Below are 19,632 nucleotides of genomic sequence, written 5' to 3' on the forward strand. Positions count from 1 at the left end.
GAACTCAGAAGAGTAGAGGGAAAATTATTTTTCCTCCCTTACTTTATCATGAGAATTGCATAATCGGGTTCTCTTGCAAGATCAGCTGGTCTTCTAGAGTCATGGACATGAAATTACCCCATAATACTCTAAAATTCTAAAGATCAACCACTTGCCCTCTTTCTTGACCTAAAACCCGCCATCATGCCAATTACCAATAAAATACTATATTCTACACAGAATGCAAGACAAGAACTTAATAACTGTCAGTAACATGAAAGAACTTACATATTTTCCCCAAATAAATACAAATGACCTCTCTTCTGAAAAACAGTTCTCGGGCACCTGGGTGGCTCAGTGGGTTAAAAGCCTCTGCCTTCGGCTTGGGTCATGGTCTCAGGGTCCTGGGATCGAGCCCCTCATTGGGTTCTCTGCTCAGCAGGGAGCCTGCTTTCTCCTCTCTCTCTCTGCCTGCCTCTCTGCCTACTTGTGATCTCTGTCTGTCAAATAAATAAATAAATAAAATCTTTTTAAAATAAATAAATAAACAACAGTTCTCACTGTGGAGAAAATATTAAACACTGAATCATTTCAAGAAAGAATTTAGGGAGGACTACCAGTAGACATTAGTGCTGGAAGTTCATTTTCGTGGCTGGATTATACACGGAGATAGCAGCACTCAGTTCTCGGTCAAAGGAAACAAAGCAATAAAGGAAAGAATTCCACTTAATCCATTTAGCAATTCTTCCATTACTTTCTTTTAATTGAAACATTCATACACGAGGAGAGGTTTCCATTCTTTAATTTTTTAACATAATATACAGAACCACAATACTATTTCCATTTCAAATTATGGGCGCTTACATTCAAATACGCTTGGATTTGACAAGCTGCTGTTACAATACTGAGAAAATTCATGAAAAAGGTATTTAACAATTTGTAAGATAATCAAGTATCTTTTTGCTACATGGGCCAATGCATTAATAGTAACTTGTTTAAAAATGCAGTCTTTTGGACCTCAAATTATTAAAAAAGAATATGAAGATTATATAGTCATACTTTCTGAATTTCTCAGACCCATTCCATTTCAAAAGCTGAAGGCAAATGTTACACATCAGAACATTCATGAGATCATATCTGCTCTGTACCTACTTATTAAAATAAAAACCAGACCATACTTTCCTAAAGACACAGCTATTTCTAGGCTACATTAGTGTAATCATAAAAGACTACTAGAACTAAATTATCACTTTTATGTTAACAATTTTCACCACAATACATCTTTCCTAAAAAGATTTTTTAAAAAATGCAGGATTTTGGATTTCCCTTACTGAATTTAACATAATAGACTCTCATACTTTCTGGCTTTAATAAACTTCAACTCTTTTTTCCAACAGGAACTATCTACACAGCACAGTGCGACATACAATTAATTATTCCAGTGAGATGTATACTTAGATTTACAATATGATCAACACAATAGTGCCATACAAAGTTTTTCTGCAGGTAAAAATGCTAAGAAAGGCCACAGTGGACAGTGCCAGACACTGTGAATACAGTAGATTACAGGTACCACTGAGGGTCAGAGGAGACCACAAGTTTCTAATTTTTTTTCAGCAATGGGAAAAGAAAAACATTTAGAGAAACATAAGAATAAAAATATATAATTCCACTGTCAATAATAATGTAACTTTTCAGATACTGCTTTCTTAAACAGGCAAATTAGATGAACTTTAAGTTAGAGAAAGTGAACAAGATCCAAATACGAAAGATGTTTCTTGTTTTCTCATCAAAGGAATGCACTAGGATTAGCACGAGGATCTTTCTGGTTCCTGTATCTGTAGGTCAGCCAAACACCCAGGATCTGGAATGGAAGAAAGAAGAAAAGAAGAAAGAGAAAGTATCATGGTATCTGTTTCTTCAGTTTATCAGTACACAATCCGGTCCCTCTGAAGCACTTGGTTTTCTTTGTTCAAAGAGGAAGAGATTTCTTTTTCCCTTGAAAGTGCTAAAAGTAGCCCAAATTGAAGCCCTAAAAACAAGTAATATGAATACTAGCTCTCCAGAGATGTCTGTATCATAATCCCCAGCACCTGGGAATAGGTTACCTCACATGGTAACAAGAACCAGGCAGATGTGGCTTGGTTAAAGCTATTGAGACAGGGAGATCATATGGGTGGGTTCACTGATGTAGACACAAGGGTTCTTATAAAAGAGGGCAAGACAAAACAAAATCAGAGACATTGAGAAAAGATAAAATGATGTCAGAAGCAATAGGAAGCAGAGTCAGAGAGAAGATGTGGCATGGCTTCCTTGAAGATGGAGGACAAAGCCGTGAGCCACTGAGTACAGGCAGCCTCCAGAAGCTGCAAAAGTCAAGGACACAGCTTCTCGCAGAAAGCCTCCCAGAGAAGCCTGCCTTTCAGGCTTCTGACCCCAGCAGTAGAAGATAATAAATTTGTGCTGCTTTAAGCAATTCCATTTGTGACTATTTGCTAGAGCTGCAAGAGGAACTTTTACTGCTGAACTGTCTGCTGAAACACTGAATAGTCTGGATAGCTAAAATATCACATTATTTTGATAACTGAGAAACAAACTGGGTTCAGGAAAAATTTAGCACTAATGAAAACTCCACAATAACAAATTTTGCTAAAGCAGATCTTTAAAAAATATTCTAATTCCTATCTTTCTCAAGGCCTGGGGATCTCTCATTTTAGAAAAATACTGAGTTGTTACTGTTACTGTTTAATACTTAGTACTTTAGTACTTTAGTATTTAGTACTAAATACTGTTAGTATTTAGAAAAATACTGAGTTGTTACTGTTACTGAGTCGTTACTGTTACTGTGTTGTTTCCCACACTAGGTTCACCAAAGCGTTAACCAATATAATTTTTTTAAATTAAGAATGTGTTCATTCTGTTTCCACTACCTCAAAGTTGATTTACTTAACATAATCAAAAATTCTTTGAAAAAGACAGAAAATTTTAATGTAACAAAATGAACTTCAAATTACACCTTCCACTTTAGATCTGTGCCAACTTTTCATCTAAATTTTGTTTGACTTCATAACTACTCATTAGCCCTTTAAGCTACTTCTAGAGAATTGTGATCAATCCAAAATTTCCTCACTACCAGAGTAATAATCCCTGTGTTATACTAAAACTCACGACTGGCACTGATTATATTTATAACATGTAAGAGCCGATGGAACTATAGTTTGTGAGCTGAATCAAGGAAAGATAAGTCTAATTTAAGGAAGTGGGAAGTTTGGGGTGGAGTATATATAATGGGGGGGGGGTTTACTTAATAAACACATAAGGAGTACTTTGTGACAGGCTCTGTCGTTCACACTTTCCAATTCAAACAGTCCTCCCAAACACCCTGGATGATGGGAACAGTATCCTTTTACCAGCAAGGGAACTGAGGCAAAGAGGTTAAATAAGAGTCACACAGGTCATGAGGCCTAGAACCATGGTTCAAACCTACAATCTATGCTCTCAGTCATATTTGGGGATGTATGTGTAATCAATCTGACATACTAAAGGTCAATCTGGGGGAACATTCTACCCACCATGGCAACCAGGCTGGTTTTTACAACACTGAAACCCTTGCACACCTGTTGTGGACAGCAACTCCTCAGGCACCCCTGCCCCCCTCCCAATCTGCACAAGTATCATTTCCTTCTCCCACCTCAGAAACACAGGCACACAGGGAGAGAGTTTGGGTGAGAATTTTTTGAGCTTTTAAATAGTTTGATTACCAGCCCTGGATATAGGCCAGTAGTGTAAGTTACAGGGAAAACAAAGCAAGTGGGTAAATTAAATTAGACACTCATAACCTGAAGCCTCATTTTACCAAAACTTCATTCCTCCATTTCAGCTGTAAGTGACAAAATCGGACTTTGTCCCATTGTTGAACCATGATCTCATCCCTCCCTCCCCAGGAGAGACTGGAGGGGATGCCACACCCAAAATACAAAAAGATCAAAGTTAGATAACTAATGGATTTTAAGCTTACAAAGCTGGTTAAAATGATCTAAAGAGTCTCTAGAGTAACTTTGATTAGAACTGATCATGAACTCCAGTGATCCCAGAACCTAGGCCTAATATGCAGCCCACTAAGCATACAGTATATTACACAGAAATATGTGCAGTGAGCCTATACATTATTTTTATACTTATTTATTAAATTGTATGCTTATTTATTACATATAGAAAGGCAGAAAGTAATATGCCAAAATATAAACATTGGTTATTTTTCATTCACATTAGTAAATCCATCCAAATTTTCATGTTCAAAATTTTCTGTATTTTCTAAAGTTTCTACAAAGAATATGTACTAACTTCAACTTGTTAAAAGTTATTACATCTCAGCTATTTTTCAGATTCTAAATCAAAGCTTCTTTTATGGTTTAAATTTATTTTCAGCTATTATAAATAGTTCAAAATCAATCTGTTTCACCAAGGAAAGGAAGTCATTGGTTAGCTTCATCTCTCAGATTCAGTGAACTACTGAATAAAACAAAAAATTAAAAAGTTGGTATACCTATAATATATTCACTACCCAGAAAATAGCAGGTTGGATAAATTATTATTAAAATCTCTAGCCACATATGTAAAATATTAAAATATAGAGCAGGATTCCATGAAAGAACACCAAGTCTTCTTAGCTCTTAAGACACCTAAGACTCATGAGTTTATACTTTTTGTTTTTAAAGATTTTATTTATTTGAGAGAGAGAGAGCATAGGTGCATGGTGGGGGGGCAGAGGCAGGGAGAGAGAGTAAGAGGGAGTGCAGGGCCAGACATGGGGCTTGATCCCACCACCCATGAGATCATGACCTGAGCCTCAATCAGAACAGGTGTTGTTCAACTGACTGAAACACCCAGGCATGCCCCCATGAGTTTATATTCTTAAAAGAATTAATATTTTTTAAAAACAGTAGGGGGAAGGATGAATAGGCAGAACAGAGAAGATTTTTAGGGCAGTGAAAAATACTCTGTATTATATTCTAATGATGGATACAAGTCATTATATGTATGTTGAAATCCATAAAATGTACAAAAGTAAACCCTAATGTAAACTATGGACCTTGAGTGATTATGATGTGTCAATGCAGGTTCATCAGTTGCAACAAAAACACATTCTGTTGAGTAGTGGCGATAATGGGGGAGACCATGCCTATGTAAGGACAAAGGATATATGGGAAATTTCTGTAACCTTCTCTCAATTTTGCGAAGGACTTAAAAGTGCTCTTTAAAAAAAAAAAAAAGGGACAACTGAAGGTAATGTAACCTGATGAGAAAGAAAGAAAAGAAAATGGAGCTGCTCAAAAGAATTAAATTCTCAAAATAAATTCCAAATATAAAAAGGAAGCCATGTGGCAAAATCTGGCTCATGGGCTATATGGAGATTGCTCATTCCGGTTTTTCTCCTATCTGTATTTTTAAGTTTTCATGAAAAAAAAAATCGTACTTTTAAAAAGGAAATGAAGGAATAATGCACAGAATTGTTTTTAAACAGTACATCAATTTTCTTGATTCAATGTCACAACCAACCCACAAGTAAGACAGCTCTTTCATGAGAAAAAGTGAAATGAAAAAAAAAAAAAAAACAAGCTCAGGATAAGAAGAGATGTCAGTGGAGACTTCCTGTAAGAAATGAATATTAACTGTGGTCTTCATCTCTACTTTGTTAATAACAACCAAATGTGAATTTTTCATTCTCCAGAGAAGAAAAGAAAACTGAAGAGAATAAAATATACATATATACAGATATATGTATCTATAATGTGCTGTATTTTGACCCAACATCATATCTATGTAGAGTGTATGCATTATCTACACAAATGCAGTATACGCATTATATATACCCCATTAAATTTTATTTTCTCCTGTTAATCAATCTCATGCCATTCTGACTCTGCCCAGCTAGAAGGAACTTAAAGGGCAGAAAAAAGTATTCCTTTCCCACCCACTCTAATTTAACCAGCTCATTACTGAAGAACACAAACTGGCCCAAGGGTTTGCAGTTATAAACAACGAACATTCCTTTCTAGTCCATTTAAATAGCCATATGATTATCTCCATGAAATAAAGTGCTATAAATAGAATGTATAAATTTAAAAAATCTTAATTTTCATACATATTGTTAAGTCAGCTATCGCAAAAAACATCTGTAGATTATTTAGAGTTTAATAAAGACACTGCAAAAGGAATTAGCGTTCCTCCAAAATTATCAAATAACGAGTGTGGTTTTGCTTACAGACACCTATATTATACATAAATGTATTAATCAATATGATAGATATTTTAACATAGTATAAATATATGTAAGATAAATAAGAAATTAATAATAGTGTTTACCTGTAGTTTTTGGAAAGCTAGAGATAATGGGAGACGGGCTTGAAAGGCCATTTTTCAAAGCATATCTTTCTAAGTACGTATGTGAGTGTGTCCTAGACTATATATATTAAATAGCGTGAATGTCTCACCTATTCCAAAATTAAATTTAGAATTATAATTTATCATACAACTCTAATAGGAGAGACTCTAGAAATAACCCAGCCTAAACCATTTCATGTGTTCATTAAATTTTACATAATTTAATAATCAAGCCTCCACCCTATATAAAATTAATGCTAGATCTGTGGGGTCTTCTGTTTTCAAGCCAGGGCTCCTCTGATTATAATACTAGTTCTCAATAAAGATATTTATCAATACATCCCCAAAATTAGGGGCCATGCTAAGGCAAAATGCCATGCCCTCTTGCCGTATAAAACAGAAAACCCCCTGACGAAAATGGAAAGATAAGGAGTTACTTGCACATACCTCTGTAAAGCTGAAGAAGAGACCAATGCCCCCGACAAACCTCAAAACCTCTCCGGCGTATTTTCCTATTATTGGAGCACAAGGTGAGCATGGGTGGCTGCTTTTGACACAGCTCTGTATCAATTTGGGGAAAAAAAAAGAACTTTTATATCAAAGTGCAATTATGAAAAGCAGATAAACACTGAACCCACCTAAAAATGAGTGGCTGGAATATTATATCCAATCTGGGCCTGGGCTGTTTCATAGCATCCTAAATTCTAAAATGGTTCCCACTGGGCACCTGGGTGGCTCACTGGGTTAAGCCTCTGCCTTGGGCTCAGGTTATGATCTCAGGGTCCTGGGATCGAGTCCCGCATTGGGCTCTCTGCTCAGCAGGGAGCCTGCTTCCTCCTCTCTCTCTCTCTGCCTGCCTCTCTGCCTGCTTGTGATCTGTCTGTCAAATAAATAAAATCTTAAAAAATATACAAAATAAATAAAATGGTTCCTAAGTTTCCCAAGCCCAGTATACACACCTTGAATACCCCCCCACAGCCCCCAGCTTTGAGCACGGATGGGATTTGTGAATACGACAGTCACTCCCATCTTTATCATGCAGTTACACAAAGACACCATCTATGTTAACAGAATGGGGTGATTCTCATGCTGACTTGGAGGCCGCCATGTTGTGAGATGGCTGTACAGTTAGAACCTGAGAGCAGCCTCCAGGAACTGAGGAAAACCCAGCAAGAAAAATGGGACTTCAGCACTACAACTACCAGAAGCTGAATTCGGCCAACATCGGCTGAGCTTGGCAGACCACCCCAGGCCTCGGATGAGATTATCCCTGGCCAACACCTTGATTTCACCCAGGTGAGATCTTAAGTGGAGAACCCAACGAAGCCATTCTCACGCTCCTGATCCATGGAAACTGAGAGAACACCTGGGTAGAATTCATGTGTCACATAGCAGTAGAAAAATAATAATCCCATAAAAGAGGCCATGTTGAAAGGAAATCCAGCTCACAGCTCAGAGAGACGGTAATAGGAGTTTCCTGGAAATTTAAACACGTGTACTTCCTAGGACAGTCAAGCTCCAAATCTAGCCTCATATTGGGGTCGGTCCTGGGACAATAGTACAGCTCTAATTTGTCCATCCCTAACTCAGCTCCCCTGCAAACAACATGAAGTTGTAATGGGGATAAGGGGAAGGAGGAAAGGGGTTAGTTTCATGTATCCTCCCCGCTGGGGATGTTTAACTGGTTAAAAAGCCCCCAAATCCAGGAAAGACCATTCCTCCTACTGCCCTGAGATGCTTCAAAACCAAGATATTTCTACAGCTCTTCTGCGCCTCTAAGACTGATGTAGTCTTATTTTTCTTCCACAACTTGTTCTAGGAGGAATTGCATGGGAAGGAATTAGGGGCAAAGAACTGTGAGCATCTGTGTCTGGCAGGGCTCTGGGATACTTAGTACTCTCAGGAGTGGATATGAGAACAGACAAATGACACACCAGTGTACATGGAATATAATATAGGTTCATGTAAAACATTTTAAAAAAACAACTCAGCATAAGGAATTCCATTTTCTTCATGTTAATCATTATTCCTCTGTATATAATACGTCTCCAGAAAATATCTTATACTTTGTACTTACAGCCAGACAGGTGTCATTTGGGTTAAAACTTCGAAACCCACAGCAGTTTAAATTTCTCTGGATGTCATTTCGAGCACTTGCTGTATTGTTCCAACCCACTTCCAGAAGCTGACCCTGGAAAATGCATGTAATACATACACTGACATGAGTTATCCCTGCACAAAATGTATAGAGCTAAAGCTTGTGATTTTTAATACTGAGTGTACCTAAAATAAATGCTCTTCCTAAGATGATTAAAAGTTTTCAAAGGGTAATACCTAAATCTACAACAAAAATTAAAGCACATTGGGGACACATGGGTGGCTCAGTGGGTTAAAGCCTCTGCCTATGGCTCAGGTCATGATCCCAGGGTCCTGGCATAGAGCCCCTCTTCGGGCTCTGCTCAGCAGGGAGCCAGCTTCCCTTCCTCTCTCTCTGCCCACCTCTCTGCCTACTTGTGATCTCTGTCAAATAAATAAATAAAATCTTAAAAAAAAAAAAATTAAAGCACTGCTTCTATTCCAAGAGTGAAAAGTCTTCATTTTTACATGCTCTTTAAAAGAAGCACTTAGGTCATGATCTCAGGGTCCTGAGATCGAGCCCCGCATCAGGCTCCCTGCTCCGCAGGAAGCCTGCTTCCCTCTCTCTCTCTCTCTCTCTCTCTGCCTGCCTCTCTGCCTACTTGTGATCTCTGTCTGTCAAATAAATAAATAAAATCTTTAAAAAATAAAATAAAATAAAATAAAATAAAATTTAAAAAAAAATAAAAGAAGCACTTAGTTCAAAAGATTCTCAGACTGAAACAAATTTTCCACTGCCCTAAACAGAACTGCATATTGTTTCACAAATTAAGAGTTTGAAAAGTGTAATTGCTAGAAAGGTATCACAAATGTTTCACTGCATAATGGTTGGAAAAGGCAGGGTGAACATCTTTCAGCAGTGGTGCTTTTTACCCAGGGAAGAGAAAAATCTCACTTCAAGGATGCCAAAAAGTAGCAACACCTTATGGCATTTCAGGGTTCCAATCAGCCCCACTAATACAATCAGGAACAGCAGATTCTAACTGTCTCCAGTGAAATGCCATTCTGAGGGAAGAGGAGTTATCATATATTCCAATCATTCTCCCTCTTTTTTCCTACACATACTGTGAGGTGTAATAAAATAAGAGAAAAAAAGTCTTTGCTTACCTGTTGCTCCTGGTTCAGGGCTAAGCAAGCACACGATACAGAAAACTGAACAATAAATACAAGTAAGAGAATAATCATGTACTGAGAATTCAAGTTAAGGTATTTCTCAACACTCTTAAAATAACAAAATAGAGGTACTGACAACTTCGGAATGTACTAGAAGGCATTCAACCAGGAAACAGAACAAATGGCGCCTAGAAAGTTTACAAAGAATTTACACAATTATTATTTTCATTAATACACTGTAGATAGTTCATAATAAAAATACTAATATTTAAAGGATAAAATATTAGAATTTCTTTTAAATTGAAATAAAAATCCTCACATGTATAAAATAAGAAATACGTATGGATAAATGTACTTAGGTTTTCTTAGAATTAAAATCTTAAAAAACAATCACTGAAATTCGCAACCACATACTAACCTTTTGGAAAGGGTCTAGAGGTCACTGAATCAGTTCAACTTACCTCTGAATTTGCAAGGTATAAAAAGGACTATAATTTGCAGAATACATTCTTCATGATGTGAAAAGGAGAAAGTGGGAACATATAAACATACAGTAGTCTTACCCTAAGAAATATTCCTAATGTTGGTGGAACAAACACACGTAGGGCATGCTAAGAGTTGCTCTCTGGCAATGACTTTCCTAATGAGAATTCTAAATCAGTGGCAGTTATCAGAAGAATAAGCAATAAAAATAAGGACAAACTCAACTGGGTTAAAAATTCTGCTTTTAAAAAAGGATACAAAAAAAAGCAACACCTGATGGTGCTTTACAGCTCCAATCAGCCCCACCAACGCAATCAGGAACAGGAAGATGCCCACGGCGATGACCACGCCGACCACCCGGAGGCTGGAAATCAGCCCAAAACCAATGCCCCACGCCGCGATTCCAATGAGCAACAGACTGACCAACTACAAAGACAACCAGAAGGGTCAGGGATTGGATGGGGGCAGGAGGAAGAGAAGGACAGGAGGAAAACATCAATTTCTATAATAATACAAAGAACATTTTTCAGTGTCTTACAAATGACTGCTCATACTCAACACCAGAATACACACTAGATCTTAATAGATAGTATTGTTTCAACAAATTAATTTAATCCTCAGGCATGCTTTAAAATAAGTAATAATGAGCTATGAAATTGTTATGAAGCCTCAGAGGTCATCTGGCTTACTAAGCATAACTGATTTCTGCCTAAGCTTTTGCCATCATGGCGTATGTGAGACTCCCAGATGCCAACACAGCTCAGTCCAAAGTATTCATTTCTTCACATGGACATTACTTATGCTTCCTTCAAAGCCAGTTGTGACCTTCTCTATGATGCTTTCCTCGTTTTCCATAAACTGTTCTTTGAAGTTGGTTCTATTGTTCCCCTCCCCACACTCTCATTCTGTTGCCAAGCCTGTCTCTCCTAGAAGACTAAGAGTGCCTTGCGAGGGGGGCACCATCTTCTCATCTGTCTCTATTCCCAGAACCTATCACAGAACCCGGGCCTTGCAAACAATCAAAAATTTCTCAAAGAATTGTTGGAAAAAAATTGCTTTAGGTATCATCGTGTATCCTATGAGAATTTAGAGAGAGAGAGAGAAAGAGGTCATTAAAACTCTTCAGACAATGTAAGAGACTAGCTCTTTTGAGTAAAGTGGTATACTGAGCAAGATGAAATTATTTTATACTCCATTTATTTATATACTTATAAAACAAAACTAAGTGAAGAAGTAGAACACGTGCCTGAAAATCAGCCATTACCTGTAATAGACAAAGTTACAATCACTTCTTTAAAATAGCAAATGAAGAACACACCATGTAAATATGATGTTGAACTGATAGAAGATGAAGGTGAAACAGGTATGTGGGGGGGATGGGGATTGGGGTTTGGGGCAGGAAAAAGGCCATATCCTCTGAAGGTCAGCCGTTTCCTGGAGCAAGGTGACAGCGTCATACACAGTAGAGAGGAATCAAAATACGTAAAATATACTTCCTGGCATCAAGACCCAATAAACTTTGTTTTGAAAGATAAAATAAATCACCACTCACTCAAAAGGATTTTTACTCAAATATTTAATTTTTTATATATGAAATCATAGCTTAGAAACACAAATTCTAAATATCTTCATATCTAAAATGCCCTCCATGTGTACAGATACAAGTAAAACTGCTTAATATTGACAAAGAACACGTATTTGTATTTTTAAAAGCTTTTATTTATTTGAGAGAGAGAGAGAGAGAGAGCCCAAGAGAGCACAAGCAGGGGGAGTGGGAGGCAGAGGGAGAGGGAGAAACAGATTCCCCACTGAGCAGGAAGCCTGATGTGGGGCTCAATATGGGGCTTGATCCCTGGACTCTAGGATCATGACCAGAGCCGAAGGCAGACACTTAACCCACTGAGCCACCAGGCGTCCCCACCTGTTTCTTTTCACTTATGACAAAGCAGATCTAGAGAAGAAAGACACTGTCTGTAGCATGCTAGAACCAAGTCACGGAGTTACATGGAGTTGCTGTTCTCCGCGGTACTTAGTACACCTAGAAGGCTTTTGTTTTCAAAGGGAAGAAATTCTCAGAACGTTTGTAACCCAAAAATTGCCTGGTCCCTCTTGTTGTCTCAAATGCTCCTCATCAACAGGTCCGTTTGCTTCTGGCTTGTTCTTCTCTTCTCACTCACCATCTTCTCATGGCTTCCCACTATACTGGACTGAGAAAAAGTCCTCTGCTCCATCACAAGCGAGCTTACTTCCAACTCCATGGCATCCAAATATAGCAGGTTTCCTTCCACAAGGGGTGAAAGAAGAGGTGAGAGATGCGGGCACCGGCCTCCACACTGCACCGTGGTACCAAACAGGGAAGGTGCTCTGCGGGCGCAGCACATCAGAGCAACGCGCTCTATCCATCAGGGTTCTCCTGAGAAGGAGATCTAACAGATATATATTTAGAAATAGAGATTTATTTTAAGGAATTGGCTCATGCATTTGTGGGGCCAGCATGTCCAAAATGTGTGGGAGGACAGCAGCTTGACAATTCAGGCAGGTTTTCTCTGATACAGTCTGGAGGAAGAATTCTGTCTTCCTTAAGAAACCTCAGTCCTGGGATGCCTGGGTGGCTCAGTGGTTTAGGCCTCTGCCTTCCGCTCAGGCCCTGATCTCAGGGTCTTGGGATCGAGTCCCACATCAGGCTCTCTGCTCAGCGGAGAGCCTGCTTCCCCCTCTCTCTCTGCCTGCCTCTCTGCTTACTTGTGATCTCTCTCTCTCTCTCTCTATCAGATAAATAAATAAAATCTTTTTAAAAAAGAAAAGAAACCTCAGTCTTGGGGTGCCTGGGTGACTCAGCTGGTTGGGCGTCTGCTTTCAGCTCCGGTCATGATACAGGGTCCTGGAATTAAGCCCCTCAAAGGGCTCCCTGCTCAGTGGGGAGTCTGCTTCTCCTTCTCCCTCTGCCCCTCCTTCCTGCTCCTGCCCTCGCTCACACGCTCTCTTTCCAATAAATAAAATCTTCTTAAAAAAAAAAAAAAAAGGGAGAAGAAGAAGAAGAAAGAACCTGTCTTTGTTCTTAAGTTTTTCCACAGACTGGATAAGGCAGACCACAATGGGAGTAATCTGCTAAACTTAAAGTTAATTGAGTGTAAAGGTTAAGTCTAAAACAATGCCTTCAAATCAGTAGCTACAGTAGCATTCAACCAAACAAACATTTGGCACCACTGCCTGGTCGAATTGACAGATAAAATTAACCAGCACATATGCAAACTTCAATTCTTGGGCTTGATGCCTATTGCCCAATTCAATTAAATTTGGGAGCAGGATTGTCACTCTCTATTTCTTTATTTGAGTCTTAGAGTCAAAAAGATCAAAGGCATGAATAATATGATAGTTATAATTCTTTTAACCCCATAGTTTCAAAGAATCCTTTTGGAAGTCTACCAAATCCTTCCTATATTAATGAAATTCTTACAAGTCTAAATAGCCAACAATAAGTAACTACTGCCCACTGTACACCCAAAGCCAGAGACAAGATATCCCAACTAGAACAAAGGTTGGCAAATTTTCTCTATATAAGCCTAGATATTGATCATCCGTCCTCATGGATCACACGGTCTCTGCCACAACTAGTTGATTCTGCAACTCTAACACAAAAACAGCAGTAAACCAATGAGCAGAGCCGTGTTCCAATAACATTTCATTCACAGATACTGAAATTGAAATTCACGTAATTTTCATGTGCACCAAATATTATTCTTCCTATGATTTTTTTAATCATTTAAAACTATAAAGCCCTTCTTTGTTGGCAGGCTATCCAATAACAAGCAGTGGGATGGATGTGACCCAAGAGCCATAGCTTGATGACCTTTGCTCTAGGAGGCAGGGTAGCAGAGACTAAAACGTTAAAACAGGATGAATAATTGCCTTACCGGATATTTTTACAAGATGAGTCAGAGGATGGAACAATAATCCAAAAAAATCTAGATAAATAGAATAGGTCAGAGACTGTAAAGAAATAGTAAAGGAGCAGGTAATGGGCTGAAAAAAATGACTATACTGTAAATACTACATTATATAACAAAAGAATAGGATATAAATATTCTATTATTTGTAATAAACATATAATAATATTTATTAAACATTTTATAAATATTATTTTATGTGGCAAGAGATGTGACTAAATTAAAAAATCTTAAAAAGAGGAGCTTATCCTGGCTTATCAGGTAGACCTTAGATGTCATCACAAGTATCCTTATAAGAGAGGCAGAAGGAGACACACAGAGAGGAGATGGCCACGTAACGACAGAGGCAGAGGGTGGCATGGCTCAAAGTCAAGGAATGCCCTCAGCTACCTGAAGATAGAAGAGGCAAAGAACAGATTCTCCCCCGGGGCTCTCAGAGAGAGTGCAACCCTGATGATGCCTTCGTTTTGGACTTCTGGTCTCCCAAACTGTGGGAATAAATTTCTATTGAGTTTAAGCTGCCATGTTTGTGGTAACTCATCCAAGAAACCCTACGAAACTAACACAGAACAATTCACACAGTAGGCACTGGACAAGTCAGGAATCTCCATTACAGAAAGCTGCCTGCTATTTTACCACTAGTGGAATCCTACCATGCGGCTGGAGTGAAGTATTCAGGTATCCTTGTCAGCACCCTCCTAGAAGACCAAATGCTTTATTTACAGCAGCAGCATCTCAACAAAATGTGAAAAATGTCTTCTGCTCTGTCAGTTACCAACTTACAGGGTCATTAATAATAAGAATATTTTCCCTTTTGAAAAACAACATCTACAACTAAAAGAGAGAAATACTCTTCCAGGTCACAGACTAGGCATTATGCTTTTATTGAGAACAGTATCTAGAACATTCACAAATATCTCTGCTCAGATTTTTCTTTTCTAAGTAGGGGAAGAAAGGGGCTACTCCCATCAGTAGACCTCTCTGTCAAAAGTATTTTTCACCAAATTCACTCTGCTGTGTCTCTCACATAGGCATCAGACTATCCCTATCGCTAATACAAAGTGCTCCTTCTTGAAAAACACTGAAGAGAGTTTATCAGCATGTCACTTTAACACATCATCACCAGTTTCATGGCTTAAAAGAACAGATTTATTCTGCTGCAATTTTGGAGGTCAGAAGTCCAACATGGGTTGTTAAATCACATGTCAATAAGACTGCATTCCTTCTGGAAGCTCTGGGGGCAAATCCCTGTCCTTGCCTTTTCCACCTTCTAGAAGACACTTGCATTCCATTGCCTGTGACCACTTCCACCATCTTCAAAGCCGACATCGTAGCATATTCAAATCTCTTAGTCTACAACCTGTTTCCCCAAGCACATCTCCTTCTTTGAGGATAGCTCTCCTGCATCCCTCTTATAATGACCTTTGTGATTACATAGGGCTTTCCCAGATAATCCAGAATAATTGCCCCATCTCAAAATGCTTTACTTAATCACACTGCGAAGTCCCTATTGCTGTGGAAGGTCACATAACAATCCGTAGCCAAAGATTAGGATGTGTACCTTTGGGGGCAGAGGGATATTATTGAGCCTACTTTAGAGGGTTCTGAGGTCATTGACAACTGAGCAACCATAGAATCATTCCTATTCCAAATACTTGAAGATATTGTAAAAGATTGTAATATTTTATTTAAATATATACCTGAGCACCAAGAAACAATGGTTAAGTCCTATAGGCCAGAAAGGAAGTGGAACTGCAAGGTCAAAAATACAATCATAGAGCTGGTGGGGGTGGGGCAGGAGTTCTGGATGGGAAGGATAGGAAGGAGTTCCTAGATCAGAACAGTCCCTAAAAAGGAAGGACTTGGGTTTCAAACCAGGCAGGACTGGGATAGAGAGCTAAGACTACTTACGAGCATTTCTAGAAAGCTATACTTTCAGTGTAAGGTGTTATAGAAAAACTATACTACCACACCCAGGGTGATAGCAAAGATATTTGAGTCCCTTCAGAAAGTGTTTTGCCAGAAAGAGAAGCTCTAGGCCTAGAGTCTGGGTCTAAATGTCACGACCCAGGCATGTAGGAAATGGATTCTGATCAATCAACCAAGCAATTCAGATAAAAGCTGATCACAGGCAGTGATGGGATCTAGGGAAGGAAAACTCTCAGAAGGAAATCCAGAATAATTCAGGAGGGACATCTGCAAATTAGAGTCCTCACACCAGTCCCAAAGACAAAAGAAAAAACTTTTCTGTCAATCAAAAATCACAAAACACATAAGTGAAAAAAAAAAAAAAAAAAAAAGAACTACACTAGAGAGAGAAGACAGACACAGCAAAAGAAGAATTAGAGCCCCCAAGAAGTTGAGGTAATAAAACTAACCAAAATTATGAACTAACTAAAATTATGATGTTTAAACGGACTAAAAAGATAAAAGGATAAAAACAATATGGACAAAAAAAAAATTTTTAAAGAGAGACTTGGAAAAAGAGCCAATAGAGGAAAGCCAAAGTAGAAAGAAGAGAAACGTGTTAGAGGAAAGATGAATAACGCTTCCTTAAAAAAGAAAAGAATGACAGGCCTTCAGAAAAATTATTTTTTAAGAAAAAGAATAAGGCTAAATTCCCCCAAAATGTCATTAGCTGATTAAGAATAGCTATCGAAAACTCAAAACAAAAATCATATTCAATAATAAAACCTGAGAAACATTTCCTTCAAAATTGAGGATTAAGACCAGGGTGTTGTCACCCCTTCTATTCAGCATTATAGTGGAGATCTTAGACAACTGAGTAAGAGTGAAGCTTCAGAGGAAACACAGCTGTCATTATTCATATTAACAGCAGTAGCCACATGAGAAATAAAACAAGAGACTGCAAATATTAAAACTGGTAAGATAGAGAAAAGTTACTATGACCAGAAACAATACACAAACATCAACAGCATCCTGATGCACACCCTCCAAAATTTGTTATGCATTTTTTTAGGATGTGATTTTTAATGGGCCCCACAAATATCAGGTATATATAAGTAAATCTAAGAAAGGTATTATAAGACCTTCAAGGTGAAAATTGTGAAATTAATTGAAGCAAACAAAAAACTGCATTAATGAAGAGATATAACATGTTCATGGGGGGAACACTTATTTATAATAAGCCATCGATTTGCCTCCAATTTAGCCTACAAATTCAATCTATTTCTTTTTTTTTTTTTTAAGATCTTATTTATTTGACACAGAGAGATCAAAAGTAGATATAGAGGCAGGCAGAGAGAGAAAAGGGAGTAAGCAGGCTCCCTGCTGAGCAGATAGCCTGATGCAGGACTTGATTCCAGGACCCTGAGATCATGACCTGAGCTGAAGGCAGAGGCTTAACCCACTGAGCCACCCAGGTGCCCAAATTCAATCTGTTTCTAATTAAAGTCTCAATAACTTTTTTTAGGGTGGAACTTGATACAACAATCCATTAATTTCCATGGAAGAATAAATGTCACTTGTTGCCCAAGGACTAGGAACATCTTTTAAGATTAAAGAGAAAAGCTGTATCTGCTCCACTCCTTCTCAGCCCAGAGGCACCTTTGCCAGCACCATGCTTAAGAAATGCTCTTAGCAGCAAATCAGCCTTCAACTAACCATTCCAGACTCTCTATTTGTTGTTGTTTTCACCAAGCTCTGAAAAACCTGGGCCTGACTCAACATCTTTGGGGCAGGTTTTATTTATGTTTTTAATCAGTAAAATTAAACAAATAAAACTAAAAAACTAAGTTAAAAATTCAAACAAATATAACAACTTGTTGTAATGGTTCGATAATTAAAACCAAGTAGTTGACACAGATCTAAATAAACCAACAGTGTAGGCTTGGAGGGAGATGAAACTCCAAATCAGTAGGGAGAGAGGAGGCTTTCAATAATAGCACTGTGATAATTACCTGCACATTCTGAAAAAGAATAGTAGTCACTGTCTCACACCACAGATTTAAATCCTAAATATGAAATAAAACCAAACTTTTAGGAAAAAAAAATAAAGAAAAATGTTTTGACTTTGTAGTTAAAGAAAAACTTCTTAAACAACCCCCCCCAATCAAGTATCATACTAATGTAGTGTCTACTATGTGCAAGGAAGTATTCTGAATGCTTTACATTCACTAACTAATTTCATCTTCACAATAACCCTCAGAGGTAGGTAGTACTACTGCCTCCATTTTCCAGATGGGGAAAGTCAGACACAAAGATGTTAAGTAACTTGCCTAAGATTACACAGCAAGGAAAGGACAGAACTGGGATATGAACACAAGCTGTATGGCAGCAGATTCTGTGTTCTTACCTATCACTCTATATACCACATTAAAATTTTAAGATTCTACACAATAAAAATCATCAGACAGGGGCACCTGGGTGGCTCAGTGTGTTAAAGCCTCTGCCTTTAGCTCAGGACATGATCCCAGGGTACTGGGATTGAGCTCTGCATTGGGCTCTATGCTCAGCGGGGAGCCTGCTTCCTCCTCTCTCTCTGCCTGCTTCTCTGCCTACCTGTGATCTCAATCTCTCTCTCTCTCTCTGTTAAATAAATAAAATTTTTTTAAAAAATCATCAGAAAATGTAGGATAAGCTCAAAACTATAAGATATTTTGAGCTCATATATATCAAAAAATGCCCACAAATCAATTCAAAAGAACAAAAAGCACAGAGTAAAGCAGACAAAGATAATAAGAGGCAATCTGCCAAGGAAGAATCCAAAAGGCAATCAATACCTGAAAGATGTTAAATCTCATTATACAATCAAGAAAACAAAAATCACAGCAATGGAAAATCATCTCACATGCACCAGATTGGGCAGAATTAAGCCTGATGATACTGAGAGGATCTATAATTCATTCAAGTCAAAGTGTAATTTTTGAAGCCACTTCATAGAACAATCCGGAAGCACCTAAGAAAACTAAAAATACATATCCCTTATTAACTAGCAATTCTGCTTCTAGATTAAAACCCAAAAGAAATACCCATGTCCCCAACTAGACATGATACATCAGGATTTTGCTGCAGCCTTGTCACAGTAAAAAACTGAAAACCACTTCAGAAACCATGACTATGGCATTCATAAACCCTGATGTGACCACACAGTAGAATACAAAAGATTTTGATCTATTTCTATTAAATCAATAAATTTCAAATAAATTACATAAATATAGAAGGCATACCACTTAATAAATTTTCAAGCACACAAAAAGTTACTCTATTAATGTTTTGTTGTTTTGTTTTTTTTTAAGTGGGGGGAGAGAAAGAAAGAGAAAATCTCAAGCAAGCTCCACACCCAGCACTGAGCCTGACACAGGGCTCCCTCTCCCAAATCTGAGCTGAAAGCAAGAGTCAGACGCTTAACTGACTCAGCCACCCAGGTGCCCCACAAAAAGTCATCTTTGTGGTTGACTAATATCTCAAACTGTCATAAGTACATAAACGTGCATGGAAATGACAGGTGTTGATTTTAGAACAGTGATGACTTTTTTTTTTTTAAAGATTTTATTTATTTATTTGACAGAGAGAGATCACAAGTAGATGGAGAGGCAGGCAGAGAGAGAGAGAGAGAGAGAGGGAAGCA

At 38.1% G+C, this 19,632-nt stretch overlaps 1 protein-coding gene across 1 annotated transcript in view; it reads right to left on the reverse strand.

Annotated features, from left to right (window-relative positions):
* Positions 1-765: 765 nt before the first annotated feature.
* Positions 766-19,632, reverse strand: part of TSPAN13 (tetraspanin 13) — a 33,360-nt gene continuing 14,493 nt past the window's right edge. The window contains exons 2-6 of the mRNA XM_059396753.1: positions 10,354-10,521; positions 9,607-9,687; positions 8,441-8,554; positions 6,811-6,924; positions 766-1,843 (exon numbers count right to left, since the gene is read on the reverse strand). Coding sequence (XP_059252736.1) covers positions 1,769-1,843; positions 6,811-6,924; positions 8,441-8,554; positions 9,607-9,687; positions 10,354-10,521 — 552 coding nt within the window. The 3' untranslated portion in view covers positions 766-1,768. The remainder of the gene's footprint in view (positions 1,844-6,810; positions 6,925-8,440; positions 8,555-9,606; positions 9,688-10,353; positions 10,522-19,632) is intronic.

Source organism: Mustela nigripes, chromosome 4 (assembly GCF_022355385.1).
Source record: "Mustela nigripes isolate SB6536 chromosome 4, MUSNIG.SB6536, whole genome shotgun sequence".
Lineage (NCBI taxonomy): Eukaryota > Metazoa > Chordata > Mammalia > Carnivora > Mustelidae > Mustela > Mustela nigripes.